A 21,885-nucleotide genomic window follows, 5' to 3' on the forward strand; every position below is an offset into this window, starting at 1 on the left:
ATATTAAAAAATAATAAAAATTTATTCATAAAAATAATATAATAATAAACATATATATAAAAAATAAAAGATTTATTTATAAAAATAATATATTTATAAATAAATATTTTAAAAAATATTCACACTTGGTAATTTTTTAAAATATAAATAGTTTAAAATAATAGTAATAATAATTTAATTTAAAATATGCTTTTATTTAAAAAAAAAAGAAAAAAAAAAGCTTTTATTTTCAAACTCTGGGCCTAACGGCCCACGAAAAGGGTCTGTTACTCATTGCCGCCTTTCGGCCCTTTGTATTCTCCTTCACGCCGAATGGCACATTTTGCGTTTTACTGGAGTTGCAGGCTCTGCATAGTGCATGACTGTATGTATGTAAGAGAGTTTTCAGGAAGAAACCTCCATTTTCTCCTGATTTGAAAAAGGTAATACACAAACTTACTGTAAAACTAAGCGTTTCTTTAGGCATTTTGGATATTTGCTCAGTTACTTACTCTTGCTGTACGGTTTAGGCTTTCGGATGAAATTTAGGGATTCCTCGTCCTTGTTTCACGTCAAATCTGTATGTTTTAGAATATTTATGATCGTTTTGATTAATTTTCCATTTACAGCGGAAGTTTAATGTTTTAGTTGCCTTCCGCTACAGTTTTAATGTATATGTTTTTTTGACATAAGTTGTCGCTTTAATGTATATGAAAAAGAAAACTGAATTTATGCGGAAGAAATAATTTTTTTTTTTTTTTTTTTTTTTTGGTGAAGATAGCTGAGATTCATATTACGTTGACCGAGATTGATATAAAGGTGTTGATATATCGTAAATAGAGGATAGGAAAAGATAAGGAATTTTACTTTGGATTAAGGAGAGTTTAGTTTGAAATTAGTAGGTTGCCTGGACAGTGGACTATCTAGGACTTTGATTAGAATTCTCAGTTGTGTGATATCTTATTATTCTCACGTGTTTATAGTTTATTCTTCCTAATGCGTCCATTTCATATTTTATGTTTATGATTGATTCTAATTCCATTGTGTAATTAAACTTTCGTTTTTTCTATCTGCTTGAAAACATGTAAGAATATGTTTTATGTTCATCTACATATTTCATTTGTTTATACTATTAACCTCAGTTATCATTTCATAGATACGGGTAAGCATTGCATGAACCTTTTTTAGGTGCTATGATGTGTTAGAGACCAAACTGACTGCTATTGTTATACTTTTCAATTGTGATTTTTTCTATATTTTCCAGGGCATTTCATGATTTATATTTCTCTATTCCTGTCACTCAAGTATATTTAAATGTAAACTAACGACTTTCTCCACTAAATATGTGTTTCTTGCATGAATGGGGTCTGTTTTCCCCCTCCATCTATGTTTTTTCAAGTTTGTTAATAGATAATATACTGTTTGTTAAAGATTGTGGTACTATGAGAATCAGGAACGATTATCTCAACCATGGTCTATTTTTCATAAAGGAACAACTTTCAGAATAAAGAATATTGGAAAGACTTAAGAGATCATGGATGCATCAAATGCATGTCCAACAGAAGACACACTTTGTGCATTATTAGAATACTTGGTTGATCCCTTGCTGCCGGTGAAATCCTCTCTGAGGCATACTCCATCTATTTCTCAACAAGAATCAGTTGCAAAACAGGTTCTTCTCCTTAGTGTACACTGAACCATATTAAATTTCATTCTGTCCATAATTGCTGTTGTGGATACTTTTTGCTTGAAGTAGTTATATTTTTGGATATGTTAACAAAGAAAATCTAAGTTTCTTGTTATGAAATTTCCATTTGTATTTTTATGATTCCAGTTGTATTGGTTGTGGGATTCTGTTTGATTGAAACAGATTACGAGATTTTTAATAAAAATAATCTATAACTGTACACCGGTTACGTTTCTGTAATTCTCAGCTGAGAAATAACTTTTGTAGATGCATCCACGTTGACATGATTGAAACTTAAATAGTTATTTTTGTCCTTTAATTATTGCTTTTGCTGTCAATATCCTCCAGGTACACGCTGCCGTGTTGCTATATAATTATTACCACCGGAGAGAATATCCGCATTTGGAATATCTGGATTTTGAGTCATTTTGCAAGTTAGCAGGGATTTTAAAACCAAGTTTGTTATCGTATATGAAGTTCATGCTTAGATCCATCGGTCCTGTGTTTGATGAACCTGAAAAGCAGCTATCAGTAATGGAGCAAACGGTCATGGATGCGTGTAATATATGCACAAGTTTAGAGGGGTTAAAAGATATTCGAAGCATAGAGGGATGGCCAATTTCAAAAGTTACAGTTTTTCTAGTTGACTCAAAGAAGGAGAATTGCTATTTGCAGTTTGGTACTATCACTCTGGGAATATGGAGTCTCATTGAAGAGGATACTTATGTGTTTGATTCCAACTCAGAAGCTAAATTGGATGGAACACATATTAACAAAAAGAAAAGAATCAGTACAAAATCTGTGAGAGATGAATTGGTTGCTAACGAGGATGCCTTTCAGCAGCTTGCATTTTTAGCAATCAAGAAAGCAACAGGTTGCTGTCCTACCAGTATCTTTCTTGTCTATAGGTGAATAAAGTTATAAACCATACGAAATTTACATCAATCTAATGCTCTTTTATTGCACAAGCATAAATGGTCTTTTATGCTGTGTGATAAAAGTTGTGAATACTAGTGATAAAATTTGTTAGGAGTTTACCCTTTAAAGCTTTGTGGTTGTGAATTTCAATGTACTTGGCTTCCAGGGTTTGCTTTAATAACTTAAAGCTAGAATTTTTGCTAATTGAAGAGACTGTTATCTAGGGTGATGTTTTGGTCTTTGTTTTGCTTTATGTTTTACTAGTTCTAAATGGTACTTTTGTTTCAAGAGTGCCTTGTAATTATTTACTATTTTACAATTTTTTTCTTGTTCTGTGGTGTGAGCTTCTATGGTGGAATGGCTTTTAGAATAATTATAAATTTTCTGATTCTAGTTTTGTGTTTCTTGTTGGGCTTGGTTTTTGTAAATGGAATAGGAATTGATCGAAATGATCTTATCATAATGGAGGGCCATGTTGTATACTCTCTAAGTAAAGAAAAGACAGCTGTTCGCTTTTACATTATGCAGTACATCCCACGAAAGAATGATGAGCGTATTCAAATTCCCATCACAGATGCTATTCACAGGTTTGTTTACAGCTAGAAGTGATATTTCCCTCCTCCCTCTCCCACTTGCTAATTCACTGAACTCAATCAGCTTGACAGAGTCCATATGTAAACTGCTTAGCAGAAATGGGACACATTTGGAGCCTAAAATTTAGGTAGTTTCTGAAGATCCAGAAAAAAAATCACGTTTTAGATCTTCTGCAATTATATTGGGAAGCCAACTTAAGATCACCATTTGAGATTGTTAGTTAAATGGCTACCAACCTCACATGCATGTTGGATTCGCATAGATTTTTTGTTTTTTTTCATACTAATGGATGATGAAGAGGAAAACTGCCCGTGTGAGTTAACTTGCAAATAGTAAGTGCTTATTAGGTTGAGTATTTTTGTGATATTGAGTTTGACTATCCTATTAGCCTCTTAGTTCAGAGTTATTGCATATTAGGTTGCTTATAATTTTTTCTTTTTCAAGTGGATATTGGGTTGTTCTTAAATAGTTTTAAGCATTATGTTCAAAATTTACCTATTGGTATTGCATGCTGAGGGCACTTATTAACTGCTAAGTAAATAAAAAAATAAGTATCTCTTCCCAAATTTTTTCAGTATTGACATCGAATATTTATTTTCTTAATATTTTCTTTGTGTATTTACTCTCATATATTTATTTTCTTTGCAAAGGAGCACCATAAATACTTATTTTTCACAATAAGCATTTTTTTGGGTTCTTAAAAGGCATTTCTTTCTGAACATGTAAGTAGTTGTCTTTCTGAGTTTGCACCTAGGGTTTTATTTACTGCTTTAAGCATATTTTGTTCAGCAATCTCAAACTCCCTAATTTTTTTTTTTTTTGTGTCCTTTCACTAGATTTCTTGTGTGATTAAATTATCCTGGACAAGATTATTATTCATCAAGTAAAAATAGTCAGACACAGAATATTTACGAGTTTGTTGTGTGTTTTCTCTATCCCCTAGAAATGTACTACACCATGGCAGTTAATATTAAAAAACAATTTTTTTTCTTGTTGGTTAGTCACCATGCAGAACATCTGTCACTGCTCCAGGTATAACCTTAGGCTAGAATATTTATGTGTCGTCTTGATAACGGAAACTAAGCACATTTGAAACTATATGGGGTGTACTACCACTGTGATATTGATGAATAGTAGGAAATCATAAACTAATTTATTTTTTTGACCTCTGGAATTGCTGTCTTTATATCCTTATATTTTTGGTGGGATGGAGGGACACTGTAGTATTGCGAGTATGGAATCTTTTGCTTTGTTATGGTCATATTGAAAAACTAAGTGAAATGTTTGCATCATGGTGAGAATCAAATCCTTTTGGACCATCTTTGCCATGATAACTAGGGTTAGCTCACTTGTTTTGATGGTTCTTCTTTTTCAGTGAGTTTGCTTTTGATTGGTATAAAGCTGAACCTGAATGGAAGTAGAACTGAAGGTCAGGACTCCTAGCCTGATAGGAAAAGAGGGGAGAAAAAAAGAGGATACACACTTGAGAAATAAGATGATTCGGGCTAACTGAGAAAGTGACATAGAGAAAGTAAAAGGAGGCTGTGAGAAGCAACAGGCTGGGGGAAAAGAGGAACCAGAAGGAAGGCGCTGAGACTTACCCATTTAGGGATTTCCAACGAAGGTCTCCTAGGGCGAAGGTTCATGAGTTTTAAGAGTGCCTCTTTAGCTATTTTGCCAAGAGGTTAAGTAGATGCCTTTTGTATTGAGTTTTTTCCTTTTTCTCTTTTAATATGTTTTGGAGAATTTCTCATCCTCTGTTGTAGTGAGAAGTGATCCCAAGAGTTCTTCAGTGCTCAATTTGTTAAGATCCTTAGCTTCTTAAATAGCAGTCACGATAGGAGAATTGAGAAACTACCATTGGCATTTGGTGTAAAGTAGTGAGGAAGCATTAGTTTGCTCTTGCTACAAGGGGGATGCACTTATATTGAAACCCCAGTAAGATGGACTTTCAAAGGATTTTGACATGTTTGATGGGCATCTTGAGGATTATAGTGGTATTCTGGGTCATGATGTACATGGATGGGATGATTTTGGGAGGGTTTTTGATGGACTAACTGACATATAGATATTTTGTATAGGGGCGGCACCCCCTTGGTGCCATATACGTAATATAAATGTTTTTTATCTGAAAAAATCTTGAGGATTAAAGTGGTTAGAATGAGATTTGATTTTATTACTTCTGTGAACTATGAGTACATGACGGATTGTCTTGTCTTCCAATTTGAGCAGCTTGCTGGGTCCTCTGGTCCAAAAGAGTTCTGGCCTGTGCACAGTTACTCCAGTTGTCGAATACTTCCATCTTCTTCCATATTCTGGGATTCTGTCAGACTGGCTATCGAGGTTTGCAGTTGTTTTCCTTTTTTAAAATAAAATTTGCATTATATTTGTGGAACTTATCAAATTTTGACATGCTAAACTGTGATATTAAGACCTTTTGCTTTTTAACAAAACTTATTATTCATGCTAAACTCTGTTTTCTAAACTGTTATATGTAGTTTCATGAATATTAATAGTGATATTACTAGGATCTACATTTCTCTATTTTTGGATGCACCCCAAGTTTTATCCTAGGAGAGAATACTACCTGTAAATAGTATGCAGCTGTTATACAGGATCTGGGCCAATATGGAACATCTTTCAAGTTGTACTCTTTAATATATTTTGCTTTTGCCTTTTGATCAAGGATATGAATATTTGATAGAACATAGTTGTGCAATCTCTTTGTATATTGCCAAAGAGACACCCCAAAAGATACCGTGAACCTTAATCCCAAGTGATAACAGAAAAACCAGTCTATCCCAGAGCATTTGGGGGGATTGGAAAGAGGCTTTTAAGTGCTCTTGCACTCCTTACTAGCCACAGCACCCCCAATTTAACGAAGTTTCTCTCCATGTATAGAGGAGAAAATGAAGATTTCTAAAGAAGGGAAAGACAGCTAAAGAGAACCAATGATGTCAAAGAGCCTAGCTTTAAGTCTCTAAGCCTCTTTGTAGTAAAGAAACAAGTGACTATGGGATTTGGAATTATGAGAAAACATAACTGAAATGATCTTTTTAGAGAAAGCACACAATTGGGTCTTTATGATTGAACTAGGTTATATCAGATAGCAATGGATTTTGGGTCCAAATCTTCTTCAATTAAGGTTGGGCATGTCCACTTTTGTTTTTTTTTTGTAGGGTGTTTATGACTGAACTAGGTTATATCAGATAGCAATGGATTTTGGGTCCAAATCTTCTTCAATTAAGGTCGGGCATGTCCACTTTTGTTTTTTTTTTCTTGTTGACTTGAAAATGCTTCATTCCACCTCGGGCATGTCACTGTTCCTTTTCCATTGCAGAGAAATGTCTTTTAATGGTTCTCCAGTGCAAAGATTAAAATCAGGGACTGGGTTTGAAGATTCTTTGAAGAGGACAGAAAAATATGATCAGTCAGGGCTTGAAAATTGTAGAGACGGATCTTTAGTTGATGGTCTTAGGAGCAGCCTTGACATTGACAGACTGAAGAAGAATGATAACAACGGATGTGCCATTAATAGTTTCTCCAGTGATTTGAACAAGTCTCATGACATGAATTTGGATGGCACTTCCATGGCCCCCTTGCAAAATGTTGATATATGCAAGAATGTTGCTAAACAAGTTCAGACAGACAAGTTAGAAGGGATTGGCCCTTGTATGGAGGATGATTTAAATGCTGCAACAAGCAATGTAAAGGCTAAGGTTATTTAGTTGTTCTTATCATTGTCTTCTTCTTCCCATGCTGTCTCTTTTTTCTTATATTGATATGAGGTTCATAACTATTATTTAATTGAGCATATCACTGCCGTCCTCATCAAGTTAAAATCATAATAATCACTAGAAAGAACCTTTGAATAAAAGTTTTCTTCTCTGCATGTAGATGACCATATGTAGTTTGCAAAGCTCAAAGTTTCTTAGTCTGGAGAAGAGTCCTGGAAGCTGGTTTCTTACTTGCTTTACTGGCGAGGACTCCAAAAATCAGATTACACCTTTTGATAAAGTGTACCAAAGGAGGAAGAAAACTATGTGAATTATTATATGCTTATTATGTTATGCTGTCAATTTATATTATGCGGGTAGTTTTAGTGTTAAATAAGAATGTTTATGTAGGAACAAATCTAGGATAAAGACAAGAGGGTAGTTAGGATAAAATTCTGGAAATAACTTCCAGGATAGCTATCTTTGTCTTGTAATAATGTTGCCATCTGTTTGGGACAGAGTTATCAATGAAGTATTTCCTGAAATATTATTACTTTCTTATAGACCGAAGGATTCTCTCTTAAAGAGACCTTGTTAAAATTCCAAAATAGGCAAAGGAAGAAAAACTCAGAAAATATTCAATCTTCTACTTATTTCTATGTTTAAAGACCCATAGCACGATTCACCAGTAGGGACCATAACATTTACTGTTTGATTTTTATTTTTTAAATTAACAATAAATCTTATTACTGCTACGTTGGTTATGTAGGTAAATATGGTTTACTCAAGGATGAGGCCCTGCATTGCTGATTGCAGAGATCAAGAAATTGGAAGCAGGGAAGTGATATATGAACATGTCTCCTCAGATCAAAATGGTGTCCCCAAGGGTAATTGTGCAGTGGTCACTTATCAATCCAGTTCCAATGGTCCTAACAGACTACAAGCCACCCTTTCCTCAGCGGAATTGTCTGAAACGGCACTGAGAGCTCTTGTTGCTAAGAAGAAGAAACTGGTATGTCTTTTAGCTTTTTACTAAAACATGCCGTATGTTGGCGCGAAATGATTGTATCACATTGATTGTTCCCAATAGTTACATCTATGAGCTCTCAAATGGTTCAGTAAGATAGTGGTTGCACTGTTCATGTTTCCATGTCATATTTCACCATAAGCACGTAGTTTCTTTTAACTTCTTTTTACTTACCAAAGAGCTAATACCTGTGAGAGAACTTGGGAAATTCACTTTGTATTTCTGTTTCTCTTCAGATTCTTCAGCAACGCAGCATTGAAGATGAGATTGCAAAATGTGATAAAAATATCCAGATAATCTTGAATGGTATGCTTCCTTTCCCCCTCTTTTTATCTTTCTATTTGAATTCTATGCTTTTATCTTGAGCAAAATGATATAACTTTTGTGGTCTTGTTGGAATATTACAGGTGGTGAAGAGGACTCGGCAGTAAAGATAGAATCTATTGTAGAAGGTTTCAATGATAAATTCTTAGGAATTGTTACCGAGGATACAAGTATACACCGTTCTCTAGATAAGTATGTGTCTCGATCTACCAAAGTAAGGAGGTTGTCAGAAGCTGTACTCAATATGCAAAATCCATGTCAGGTGAGGAGGTAGTTGGATTCAAGTTCTTTAGATTTATCCTTCCTTCCTTAGAGTCTTAGGAGTTTTTGTCAGTGTTGATCATACTACATTTGTCCACATATTTTAGGCAACTTGGGAAATCACCATCTTAATCATCAAGGATATTGTTTAGCTGCGACTGGAATATTGGAGAAATACTCTTTTTCTTTGCCTCAATTTGTTTTCAAGAGATTATAAATAAGTAGAGAAAAAAAAGTGTTTTATCTTTCTTAGCTTGCACTTATTTCTTCCTGCTTTGGAGTACTGTGAATATTGGCGTATAGGGCACACATCATTTTTGTTGTACACATATTTCATATTTGGTAATGACAAAAATGTCCAACAAGAGAGAGATACATAGTTTATCTTCAAGCATTAAAGCTCTTATGTGCAGAACTCTTTCAGCGGGGAACATTTTGAGTTGATATCAGGGATGTCAGCTATGGTGTGCTGCTCCCACGATTATGGGCTGTTTGGCCTCAAGTTAATATTGTGTTAACAGAGGTAAGAGAAAGACCAAGATAAAGAGGTCCAACTGGATTGACACATCTGGATCTTTTCGAGGCTTGTATAGATTCTATAGCAACTTATACATGGAAGGCAGGGATCTAAAGAAGTCCTAGCAAGAGATTGTGTTTGCAGAGTTGCTACTTACCACATGTTTGGACCATTCTGGCCTGGTTGGTATTACCATGCCTCTTATTTTATAAAGTTCATTATTGGATGTTGAGAGGAAGTTTTCTGTTGTTGTTAGAAGTGGAGGTCTCATGACTTATTCCATCTCATAGAAATGGCAAAATAGTCTGTTCTTCGATGATTCTTCAAACCTTGTGTATGTTTAGAGTACAAGGAACGCTGGCTAGTGGGGGCCTTTCCTGGTGGGGGAACCGGGAGGGGGGAGAATTTGCAAGTTGGATCTAGACAGAAAAGAAAACGTGGAGGTGGAGAGATGTTACTTTAAAGTTGTATGCGGCATGAGTTAGCGTGTCCTGTAGGAAATATGATAATCAGAGGGCACAGCCAGTCCATGGCCAATCTTTGGGATCGGGCTCATGGTTAAACTGGGCATTTTTTAGCCTCACAAATAAGTGGTTGCTTTACAATTTTTGGCCTACAAATCATAGTTAGAAGGGCTTGGAACAATTCAAATTTCAAAACCAGTTTGACCTGCCAAGAAATAAGAAGGGAAGAGTAAATGGTGGTCATGGGCTTGACCAGATGAAGCCTAACGAGCCTACCGCCAAGCTCTTCCTTGTACAGAAAGAGACATATATATTTAGGCCCCAGCCAAGCAGGGAATTTCAATGTCAAGGCCCAAAATCGTGAGCCTCAAGCTAAATAAACTGATAAAACTTATGGATAATTCTTGTGAAGGACTTGAGGCTTGTGCTTTGGGATTTCTTTTAGGCCTTAAACTATCTTCTTTGGAATTTGTTCTTTTTTGGAATTTGTTCTTTTTTGGAATTTGTTCTGGGCCAGGCAAGAGTGTGCAGCTACTTTGGGATAGGAGTGGAAGTTGCTAGATGTTGCTGAAGAGGATGGTGCCAGCTCGGAGTTGATGTCAGAATCAACTTTTGAGATGATTCTCTCCTCAGGTTGTTATCCTACTTGGACCAAGATCTGACTGTTCTTTTACTTGGCTAAGATCTGATGAGAAAAGGCAATCTTTTGACCAGTTGATTTTGACTTAGATAGTCAATTCTTCCATTCAGCCAAGCGTCCTGAGTGAGAAAGCTAGCGGTCAGGTGGGTAGGAGTGCCAGGTTGGAGCTTTCATCAAATGACAAGGTTGGCATCCTACATAAAGGTGGACATGAGAGGTTTGAGTTACAAGTTAGGATTGATTCTGAGCAGTGTGCAAACTGCAAAAGATTAACATGTTACTTGGAGTTAGTTTTATGGGGCCTGAGAAATAGTCCTTTGAGCTGTTCATATGATGAGATGCTCCTCGTAAGCTCTTAGTAGAGATAAGAGTGCGGGAGAGGGGGTATAAGAACACTAGCTTCTCGTGAGATAGAGGTGCTAAAATGTCAGGGATCCCAGGGGTGGAGAGGATGTCTTTTCTCGTCCTTTTAAATGATAATAAGCTTTCTTGAAATGTGAGGGTATTAAAATGCATGAAATATGGCAAATAATCAAGGGTTCCTTGACGAAGTGGGGTGAGAAACTTGCGTGTCTCCCAAAAATGAAAATGGAGGCTGTGTTGGATGTTATAGCCACACTCTGCTTCATTGTCCAATTATCATAAAATTCTCTTGGATGTGGGTTCCACCCATTGCTTGTGATGCATTTCCCTTCTTTTCTCTCGAAAGAGTTCAAAAACAAAAAAAGAAAAATCATGAAATGCTAACAGAGTGCAGTTTCCAACAATGTGTGCTTGATTTGAGCAACTGCTACAACTTCCTATGGTGATACACCCTTGATTTCACTTTGCTTCTCTCTCTTTTTTCCATTCAGCAGGAACTGGATGCTATATGTGATGAGAACAATTGGGTATTACCGACTTATCATCCTTTTCCATCAGATGGTAAGATATCAGAATTGAATCCGTTATTAAATACGTGTTGTAATATGCTTCTAATGGGATAGCTGCAACTAAACACGTGTAATAATATTCGGCTTTCCACTCTAAGCCTTTTCTAACTCTTTTTCATCCATATGGCATATTGTTATATATAGACAATTCTTGCATTGCTTGAGGACTGGCAAACCTATAGGTGTTCCCAGCTCACAAGAATCTTGTATCCCTGATGCTTTATACTAATTTATGGATCATTTGGGTTAAAAAAGAAAGAAACAGAAGAATTTTTTAGCCATTTTACTCTCTTTTTGATAAGATTGGAGATCACTGCTTCTAGAACTTGTATATTTTGTTTATATGTCATCCCGTGTAATGAACTTTGGGATATTATCGGTATTTTGACTAGTTCTGTGAATTTATTTTGTAATAAAACAGTACGCCTCTGGTGTCTTGTATTTACATCAACACAGATACACATATATAGTACTTTGAAACTGACTAACCCTCTTTCTAGGTGGATACAAAGCTGAAGTGAGACTAAAAGGGTTGGATTTTGATTATTCTATTTGCGGTGACCAAGGATCGAGTCCCCGGGAGGCAAGGGAATCAGCGGCAGCACAGATGTTGGTCAAGTTGCGGGGTTTTGGCCAGTCAACTAAACACATTTGGTGAAGCAGAAATCTGACATTAATTAGAGATAGATCTTAAAAGGTTTCTTTAACCGTTTCATGTAGGTAACGGAGGGTGAAAGGGCAATTTCAGTAAAAGCTCAGATGATACAGTTGAAGGTTTTGGTGCAATCTAGGGAAAGGAATAGTCGGTATAAAGGAAATATTTTGTATGTTCCACTCCATGGTTGAAGTGGTACAGAGACATAGACTGTATATTACATATAGAAGAAATCAATTTTATCCATAGGATATATTTTTAATTTCTTTAATTAATTACAGTAAGAATCTGTCAAAAGGTTATAAAAGTTGGCTTCCTACATAATTATAAATAAAACTAACACAATATAACCCGATTATATTTTCTTGTATAACGTAAATTTTAAAATTAATCCTATATGAGTTACTTACATCTTCGAAACATAACCTACTTTAGTTGATAAATTTTAATTCCATTGTTTAATTCACTGAAAACTATGTTGAAGTTCTCATCGTCTACAATTAAATTTCTAGTCATTATTCCACTAAATATACACTCCATAAAAATGGTCCATTCCTCCCAACACAATCTGACACTTAAATGATTAATCTAATAAAATTAGAGAGAGGGCCTTCACTCAAATATTTTGCATTGAAAAGAAAATCCCGACTTTACATCATCTAACTAGAAGGATTTCTTTTCTGTTTTTTTCTTTTTTTTTTTTGAATCCTAATTTTGTGTCTTTGCTTTTTTTTCTCTTTGTGATCCTACGGAGAAAAGGTATTGGCATCAGAAATTTGCGTCATTCTCAGCAAATTTCATCAAAAATTTCAAAATTGAACGCTTCTGGTCATTTTGAATCCCCATATCCTTGGTTTCAAAAATGCCCTTCATGATGCGTGTGTACAGCCTCTCAAGCTGCGGAATGCCATAGTTTTCAGTGCGCCCCAGAAGAAGCTGCTTGACAGATTCCGACTCACGCAAAAATTGACCATCTGACATGGTAACAACTTGATATCCATTCCCATCTGCTTGACCAGACACTTCTCCAGATGTTCCTCGGGAATCATTGTCAGCAGGAGTCGAAGCCAGATGCACGTCAGATGCCTCAGGTTCATCTTGTTGCTGGGATTTATCTTCTGCCGGTGCTGACAGACACAAAAACAGTAAGCAGAGTCATCTAAAACCCTTTCAACCTTAGTATTTTCAAATTAAAAAAAAAAAATTTAAGCAATTGAAAACCTGGATGTGCAGCATCAACACTCTTCTTTGGCCTTTTCAGGGCCTCGTAGCTTTGATCCAGATTAACTTCTGGTTGCACATTGCGAAGTCGAGCACTTGCTCTGGTTACTGTTCCAAGCTGGACAACAGGAGCTGGAGGAAAAATGGAACCCCCTAGTTCATCTGGTATTTGTGATGGACCCCCTTGGACTGCAATCTTGTCACAGTATGCAATCAGTGCAGGGTCCATCTGTGACAGCATTCCATGCACCTGAAAAGTTGATTAAGTATTACGCCATTTTCGAGAAATGGAGAAAAGCACGCTCCTGAAGCAATGAAATCATTAGGATATCCAAGGAAGAAGTAATCATACTGCATCCCGGAGCTCATAAGATCTACTAACGATTCTTGCTCCATTGTAATCATCTCCATTATAAGCCTGAACAGACAACAAACAAGATTAATGAGCTTCAAATGCTATAAGTCCACTGCATGCGCTGCTTCACATAATAAGAGCTAGCTTCCGAAGAAAAACAAGCATCAATACAATGTACAAATATAAATAAACCGAGAAAAGAGTTGATGTTCTTGCTAATTTATGCTGATGAAATAACTTTTAACTGAGGAACAGTTACTTTCTTATGTATAATGACTATTTATTATTTCTGAACACAGATTTTTCACAAAATAATCACGACCTATGAGCTAGAAGTTTTCTGATCTCTTGCTTAAGGACATAATAGGCAAAAGACTCCTCCACACAATGCTAATATTGATGATAACAATAAGAAATAACAAACGATACTGATGATGATGTACTCCATCTTGCCTTTTCTTTTTACGCAACAAATAGAAAAGTTTGCTCAGCCTTTTACAGTACAATCAACCATGAAAATTATTGCCATTAAGGAGTTATGGCTTCCAGATCTGTCTCTACTTGCATCTAGGAACTTCAGTTTAAAATCTTGAATACACACCTTTGCATTGTTCACAATGAGATCGACATCTTGTAAGAATGCTGAACATGTAATATACTGCCCAGAGTCAACACGCTGCAGTAAAGTAGCCACATCCATAGGGTTCTGGATTATTGAACGGTAATTTGGAGCATCTTCATCTGTGACTGGATAATGGAAGACCCCAAATCTTTTATCATATAATATCCTGCAACCATATAACAAACATTATAGTGAATGAAAACAACTACGTTTTTTGACATGGTTGTTAAATCCCAATGCTTAATATCAGTCTAAAATCGACTGGGTTCCAGATGCATAAAGGGGACTATTATTTTGGCAATTGGTGAGAATCCTGGTGCAGACCTGCTTTGAAGAAAAGATTGCCCAGGTCGTTTGATATAGCTAGGCACAAAGATGTCATAGTTAGTCCAGGATTTTTTTAAGAATCTATTTCTGGTGTTCTTTTTCCACAAGAGGAAATCTGTGCATGCTGGTTTTTTCAAGTATTGAGTCTCGCACAGCAGCTATCTTTTTTCAAGTGCCTTCTTGTGCTCTCAAACAACTGTTTCTTATTATATAGTTGCTTATTATATAACATATGAAATAAGTCAAGCAAGTAACTAAGAAAGATGATTTGCGAATCCTTAGGAGAGGTAATAAAGTTAGTGCAAATAGATTTACCTGTTGCAAACGTCTCTAAGGCACATTCTTAATCGGCGAAGGGCATGCTGCTCAGCTTCCACCTTAGCTTTTATTTCTGATGGCTTAGGGCCACTTGCCACTTTCGGTGCCTTTGGAAGCTCAGGAATAGATACTGATTCCTGAGATTTTTTTGTTACACCCTCAAACAAGACTGACAAAGCAGCTTCAATTAAACGGTCAAAAAACAAAGATCTGTCTTCACTAGATGGTTTGTCCACTTGGTATCTGACAGGCAAAGAAATGTGCGATTATGAACTTAGGCAGTCAAAAAATTAAAAGATGTGTTAGAAAATTTGTAAAATAAAGTTATATAGAGCAATAAATTCACAATTTATGTTAATCTGTATGGAGCAATAAATTCACAATTTATGTTTATCAATCAGATCGCAGAGAAAACACAAGTATAGAAAGCATGAACTGCAGGTGGAGGGCCATAATGAATCAAAATTATAGCTAGTTTTTTATTTTTTTTTAAAAAATGTAGCTGGTTTAATCAGAGATATTTGAGACCTTTTATGATCTTCATTTAGATAAACTGAGACATATAAGAAGTCCTATCTGAGCAACCCAACCAGCTAGCATGAGAGATTCAAAACCTTAATTTAATGATCTTTAATTCTTATTAAAATCACTTAAAGAGTCTAAGAAGCATTCGGACAGATCATATTAGCATAAACAATTACGACATATTTTCAACACCCAAACCAACAGATGTATAATGTCGAAGGAAGACAGAAACAAAAAGTGTTGTGTTGTTCAAATACAATGTCTCGTATGATAGCAATGGTCAATCCAGATATTAAAAAAAAAAATCAGCAGCAATAATAGGAAGGAATGGCTGTTCCGAAATAAAAACAGTTTCATTTTTCAAATACAATCTCTTATGATAGCAATAGTCAACCCCAGTATTTAAAAAAGACTGAGCAGCAAGAGTTAGAAGAAATAGCTGTTTCTGAAAGAACTAACACATACACTGTACGTTGAGGAAATACTGAATGTGGATTCCCATCTATTTCAGCGAGCGGAATTAAAGATGTTCCAAGTAACAGTATGGGCAAGTCCGATGGCAATTCTTCCAACAGAGTCAGTAGAACAGCCCTGAGCTGTTCATGTGCCTGCAAAAGTAATAAAAGCATAAGAGACTAAAAAAAACTAAGATATCAAACATCCTTCAAGTACAATCCTTGTTTTTTAACATGTGTTAGGGAGATACTTGAAACTTGTTTTCAGATATTAAAATCTTAAAAAATAAAAATAGATACTCACATTATCCCACCAAAGATTGAACTGAGGCATATAGAGTATGGATGGTGTTGTTCTCCTTGCTTCACCAAAAATATGCACTAATGCCTCCTCGGGGGTCTTTGCGCTAGGATCAGAAAGAAGAGATGAAAGTCCTAGAGAGTGAACAGGAAATTTTTCCAGTTCATGTAAAATTGCAGGCCCAAGATGATCCTGCGAAACTAAATCAGTAAGTATATTTAGTCTGTAGTCCCTTGAGGATCAATAAGGTCAGAATCAGAAGGGTCCAAGAAATTACCAGCCCAGAACCTTCAATGCCACACAGCAACAGCCGAGGCCGATAAACAAGAGGAATTGCTGATCCATAAGAAAGCATTGAAAGCTTTGTCAATTCTGATGATACAGTTAGAGGAGGAAAAATATCTGAGATATAATTTATAGCTTTTTGGAGATGTCTCTGCAGGCATGGCGCAACTACTAAAGATAATGGCCTGGATTGCACAATTGAACCTCTATGGGCAGCAGGAGTAATAGTTGCCATGGCCTCTATAAAGTGATTTTTTTCAACCCTAACTGAGTCAACATCTATCAGGAATTTATCATCACTAGTGTAAACCTGAGGATACTTTTGACGGAAAGCACGAATTGCAGCTTCAGTGCATAGAGCCTTTAAGTCAGCACCACAATATCCAACACAACTAGCAGCTAGTTCCAACTTTAGTTCCTTTGAAGGAGGATGCTTCCATTTGCGAGTGTGAATATCTAATATTTCAGCACGTGCTTCACAACCAGGCAAAGGAAAGTTGAATTCTCTATCAAATCGGCCAGGGCGACGTAGAGCTCCATCAATGGCATCAATTCTATTTGTTGCTCCAATCAAAACTACTTGTCCACGAGAATCAAGACCATCCATCAAGGCAAGCAAAGTGGAAACTATAGAATTGTGTATCTGCTCTTGTTTGCTAGACCTAACAGGAGCAAGACCATCTATTTCATCAAAAAATATGATAGAAGGCTGATTTCTCTGAGCTTCCTCAAACAGTAGTTTCAACTGTCTTTCAGCCTCACCAACCCACTTGCTAAGCACATCAGCACCCTTACGCATGTAGAAACTAACCTTCTGACCAGCTTTGGAAGCAGCACAGGCTAATGCTCGTGCAATCAGTGTTTTTCCAGTACCAGGAGGACCACATAACAATACCCCTCTAGGTGGTGTGATGTTGTAACTCGCAAAGAAATCTGGGTACAGTAATGGAAAGAAAACCATTTCCTTTAAAGCATCAATATATTCTGAAAGCCCACCTATGTCATCAAAACTTACACTTTCATCAACCTGCAATGGCTGAATATCTGCCCCTCCTTTGGAGCTTGGCCCAGCAGTTTGAATCCCGGAAGTCAATGTAGCTAGAGCATCACCCTGATGACCCCAACCAGAAGCAGCAACATTTAGTCCCCACGCAGTTGTTCCATGCATGTCTAGCCCTCCAAATAACCAAGGAGGTCCAGATCTGCTCCCACCTCTCCCCCAAGGAATAGCAGGCCCTTGGTCGAGCTCATCCACAAGAAGAGAATCATCAGAATCCTCAGCTCTCGTTATACGATGACGTTTATGAACTCGAGATCCACCTTTCCGCACATCCCGACCAATCTTGGTCCCCATTCCCTGATGCAACACCCTTCGAGGGGATCTTGGTCTTTGCTTACCTCCTTCAATAGATAGTCTGCGAACATCAGCACGATTGCGAAGATCATACCGCCTCCTTCCCTCTTGCTCTTCTTCACCCTCCTCGCCATCACCATCATCTTCCTCTCCTACATCCTCACCCTCACCCTCACCCTCACCCTCACCCTCACCTTCACCCTCACCCTCTCCATCACCCTCCCCATCACCTTCCTCATCGCCCTCCTCATCCTCATCCTCATCCTCATCCTCATCCTCATCCTCACCTTCATTTTGATCATCATCCACATCATGTTCATCCGTATCGTTTCCATTTTCAGTTTCGTCTTGATCAACCTTTTCTTCTGAAACATCTTGCTCATCACCAGATTCTGAATTTAGTTGGATGCTTGTAACCGCCTTTGAACGACGAGGTCGCAAGCCTTCTCGCCGTGGTGTTGGTGCTGGTTTTGGTTTAGCCTCCATGGTCTTCTTGCGCTTCAAGTTCAACAAACCATGTTGGTTCACAGAATTAATATTCCGAGTCCTCAAACGTCGATATGCCGGTCTCTAGAAAAATTACCCAAAGCTTTAGTCCAAGAGAATATTCAACAAAGGAGAAAAAGTGTTCCTAAGATTTTGCAATTAAATTGAAGCTTTGAAGCCATAACAAAACTGCAGTTTATGCAAGAGTGAATCTCTCACCATCAAGTCTTCATCCTCTGATCCAGAACTGTTGGTGTAATCTTCAAGATTTACAGAAATCCTTCTTTTTCTTGAAGAACGACGAAGGTTGGTTGGGACTGGCTGCAAGGGAAAAGCACAAGCAAATGAATATTCCAATCTAGCAAGCTTCAACATAAGTCACATGCACTAGAAAAGCAATTAAATTAAGATGCATAATAATAAAGCTTTTCAAGAGGGAGAATATTAAATCTTATCTGTATCTTCATCGTCAAAGAACATACCATATTCATGCCTAGCAACCATACATAAGCCACATGTATCCTATAGAGTTACGAACCTAATAGTACAGATCATGAAGAACTCAAGACATAGAAAAGGAAACTCAATAATGGATCCAAAAGATAGGTATGGTTAGTGACGAACTATTGAAATCAGTTTCATGCCAGCAGCAGCTCATAAAGAATGTTGCTTAAGAGTACATACATTACGTGGCTCTAATCTCTATGGCCACTCTCCTCACCCCGTCACCACACATTTGTCCAATGTTATGGGCACATATATAAATGTAAAAGGATACCTAAGCCATAGAACTTGTCTCTTGACTATCACAAGTGGGTTGTATAAGGGATGAATTTGTTGATTGGGATGGCACCAAAAACCATTAGTCCAAAGAGAAGCTTATTACTCTTATTCCTCATTGTTTTATTCGGTATATTTGGAGAGAGAGGGATAGGAATTTCCTGGGTGCTATCTCTCATTTCGTTAAATTCAGATGGATAACTGAATCTAATCTCATGCCAGCAACAGCACACACATACACATGTGAAAGCATTAAAACACTCCCTCTTTTCTTTTTCTATTAACAACATTCTGTAACATCCCTGCATGTACAGTGTTGCCCTCTCACATACATGTGAAATATAAAAATACACTATCACATACATGTGAAATTGGTAAAATATAGCGATTGTCAATTTCCTCAAAGCTTTTGGTTCCCAAGTTCTTTTCATAATTTTAAATGCGTAACAATTCCCACGTTCTTTGCACAATATCACATACACGTGCCATCCTACATCATGTTACTGTGGTAGACTTAAATAAACCAAGAAGTCTGTTTGACTTAAAAAAAAAAAAATTATTCCTGCATTGAGAAAGTCAATTAATGTATGTAAATATAATTTGCTCAATAAAAGCTTCTATTTCTCCAAGTGGCAGAAAAACCCTATTTCCTGACAAATACAATACAGTAGAACATGTGGCATCTTACATCGTTTAACTGTTATAGACTTAAATAAATAAGAAGTCTGTTTGACTTTTTAAAAAAATTATTGCCGCATTGGGAAAGACAATTCATGTAACTGAAAGATAATTTGCTCTATAAAAGCTTCCATTTTTCTAAGTGGCCGAAAACCCCTATTTCTTGACAAATGCAATATGCAAGTACAATTAACACCTCGGTATAAGAAGGAAAATTCACCATATATCACTTCATGCTGCAGCCAAATCAACAAAATAATAGCAAACACTTGTCTCTTTAAACCAGAAAACGTAACAAGTTTGTAACAATTTTTGGAGATACTTGTTTCTTTAAAACCAAAACAGAAATTCTGGAGAAAGTTGCGGCGGGAATGAAGTGAAGTGAAAAATGTGATGCTTACACTAGTATTTGACGTTCGCACTGGATGCTTCCCTTCATATAACATCTCAGCTATTCGAGAAGCTGCTGTCCTTGTCTTTGTCTTGTTTTTCCTGGTGCGGATGATGGTCGGGGAGTAATATAAGTATGTCCGACCATACATTTTTGGCCTTCTCCTAGGCCTATCACTTGTGCGTACTGGTCTAGCAGCTGTCCCATCTCCTTGATCAGATCGTTTCGAATACATGGGCAAATACTAGTACCAATAATTATATTCTTCCATAAACTCTTTCCCAACTAGATGACGCCAAGCTTCAGCCTTGAAATCAGAAGTAAATATCAGAGACTTAGTTGACCGTTTGACCAATTAATGGCTACGAACATAAGTTTGTTAAATGATTCCAGCTTTTATTTGGAACGACTGTTATCAACTTTACTAATAATTTTAAAAGCGATATACCAAGAAACTGAAATAACATATATTTTACACTTGTCAAATGATTTCAGCTTTTATTTGGAATGACGATTATCAAGTCTAACCAAATAATTTTTAAAAGCAATATACCAAGAAACTGAAATACCATATATTTTACACTTGTCAAATGATTCCTGCTCTGCGTGTTGGGGGGGCACACTTGAACCATCTTAGTTACAATTATTTGGAATGATCTTTATCAACTCTGATCTAATAATTTTCCTTCCGAACTATATGGTTAATTTCCAAGAGTACATGTCATGTAATTCAAGTTTTCCAGGTTTGAACTCAAGTTCACTACATTTGACTTGAATTTAAAGCCCAACTAATAGATATTCATAAATATTGTATTTCCTACTTTTTTCTGCTGTATTTTTTTTTTCCTACAATAAAAGGAGAGAGTAAATCAAGGGAAACCGCAAACTCATTTTCAAAGAGCATCCGGTAGGTCCTCAAACTTTTGAGACCAAATCCAGCTTATATCAGACCTGATCAAATAATAGTCAAACTGTAAGGATTATACTTCAAACAAAAACACGCAAGAAACCGTCTTCTTCAATGTTAACAAAGTGCGCAAGAAATGTCATGAAACGCCGTAAGTCGATCAACAGGCACTACATGTACAAGTACAAAAGGGAGGGAGTCTCTCTCCCTCTTATCTGTCTATGCCGTTTTAAAAGTACTCATCAATTTCATCTCGGAAGCATACAGAAAACAGAGTAAAACAGAAACAAAAACCAAAACTCCACTCACTTATTTAGTGCAGGAAACGGAAGCTCAAACAAACCCTAAAAAATTGAAATGAGATCAGAAAGCGAACAATCTGGACAAAATTCATAGCCTCTAACGCGATCGGAAACGTATTAGAAAAGTTCTATACCAACATTAATAAACATTCTTCGCAGTTTTGCCACGATTAAGTAGAGATAAATTTGCCTCGAGGGAAGAGAGTATAAAGAGAGTGTACAAACCAGATCCAAGCAGAAAGAAAGATAGAGAAACGTTGAAATCTCGAGAAGAATCGAAAGAATGAAATTCAAGCATACCTGGAGATGTACGTTGGTTGCAGGGAGGCTGCTGTTGCTAGCTGGCTTTCAGGGCTCCCTCGCTTTCTTCGTTCTCATTTTTCCCATCCTCCTAGTTCTTCAATAAATTTGTCTTTTCATGAGTCGTTTGGACGCGAGTATATCTTTATCCCTCACCCTGTTTGGAATTACGTTTATGCCGCGTATGGATATCAACCCAGACCCAAAAGGCCCAAAACCGCGTATGGATATTAATAGTATTTCCAATTAAAAGAAATTCTACAAACTTGGTTTTTAAATTTAATAAATTTGTTAACTTAATTTATTTATGTATTGGTAGAATTATAGTTAATAAATTAAGTTAAATATCGATAAATTTATTATATTTTGAATTAAAAAAATTAATGACGATTAAATTTAATTTTTTAATTATAATTTATTAATAAATTTGACTCAACTTTTTTTTCTTTAAAATAAAATTATTTCACGTAATTATTAGAAAAGAATATTATTCTTAATTGTTTATTAATCATAAGTCTCTTAATTTCTAAAATCTCTTTCAAACAATCAGTTTGCTAATAAGTA

General features: G+C 36.3%; 2 protein-coding genes across 9 annotated transcripts; one reads left to right on the forward strand and one right to left on the reverse strand.

Annotated features, from left to right (window-relative positions):
• The first annotated feature begins 274 nt into the window (after positions 1-274).
• LOC110821215 (uncharacterized) lies at positions 275-11,976 on the forward strand. Of its 8 annotated transcripts, XM_088220664.1 has the most exons (12): positions 316-422; positions 510-559; positions 1,470-1,651; positions 2,015-2,540; positions 3,021-3,171; positions 5,411-5,521; positions 6,519-6,897; positions 7,664-7,906; positions 8,158-8,227; positions 8,329-8,507; positions 10,982-11,051; positions 11,560-11,976. In XM_088220664.1, exons 3-12 carry the CDS (start codon positions 1,514-1,516, stop codon positions 11,715-11,717), a joined length of 2,025 nt encoding a protein of 674 aa, XP_088076790.1. In that variant the 5' UTR covers positions 316-422; positions 510-559; positions 1,470-1,513; the 3' UTR covers positions 11,718-11,976. The 8 variants fall into 8 exon arrangements, with proteins under 8 accessions (XP_088076789.1, XP_088076792.1, XP_088076793.1 ...); XM_088220663.1 differs by lacking the exon at positions 510-559 and having other exon boundaries at positions 275-422; XM_088220666.1 differs by lacking the exon at positions 510-559 and having other exon boundaries at positions 275-422; positions 10,985-11,051.
• A 231-nt stretch (positions 11,977-12,207) lies between these two features.
• LOC110821316 (cell division cycle protein 48-related / CDC48-like protein) lies at positions 12,208-21,458 on the reverse strand. The gene is made up of 11 exons (XM_088220662.1): positions 21,322-21,458; positions 19,823-20,119; positions 18,183-18,284; positions 16,116-18,047; positions 15,842-16,030; positions 15,548-15,690; positions 14,555-14,800; positions 13,892-14,078; positions 13,288-13,353; positions 12,936-13,185; positions 12,208-12,841 (listed from the first exon to the last, which is right to left on the reverse strand). Exons 2-11 carry the CDS (start codon positions 20,045-20,047, stop codon positions 12,483-12,485), a joined length of 3,699 nt encoding a protein of 1,232 aa, XP_088076788.1. The 5' UTR covers positions 20,048-20,119; positions 21,322-21,458; the 3' UTR covers positions 12,208-12,482.
• Positions 21,459-21,885: the final 427 nt, after the last annotated feature.

This window comes from Carica papaya, chromosome 5, assembly GCF_054855325.1.
Source record: "Carica papaya isolate Zhongbai chromosome 5, ASM5485532v1, whole genome shotgun sequence".
In the NCBI taxonomy this organism is placed as follows: domain Eukaryota; kingdom Viridiplantae; phylum Streptophyta; class Magnoliopsida; order Brassicales; family Caricaceae; genus Carica; species Carica papaya.

Coding starts and splice junctions, on each gene's coding strand:
- LOC110821316 (XM_088220662.1), bottom strand. CDS start 20,047: ATGTATTCGAAACGATCTGATCAAGGAGATGGGACAGCTGCTAGACCA. Junction 18,285..19,822: donor TGCGAACGTCAAATACTAGT/GTAAGCATCACA, acceptor TTTCCCTTGCAG/CCAGTCCCAACCAACCTTCG. Junction 16,031..16,115: donor GCATTGAAGGTTCTGGGCTG/GTAATTTCTTGG, acceptor TTAGTTTCGCAG/GATCATCTTGGGCCTGCAAT.
- LOC110821215 (XM_088220663.1), top strand. CDS start 1,514: ATGGATGCATCAAATGCATGTCCAACAGAAGACACACTTTGTGCATTA. Junction 5,522..6,518: donor CTGTCAGACTGGCTATCGAG/GTTTGCAGTTGT, acceptor TTTCCATTGCAG/AGAAATGTCTTTTAATGGTT. Junction 11,052..11,559: donor TCATCCTTTTCCATCAGATG/GTAAGATATCAG, acceptor CCCTCTTTCTAG/GTGGATACAAAGCTGAAGTG.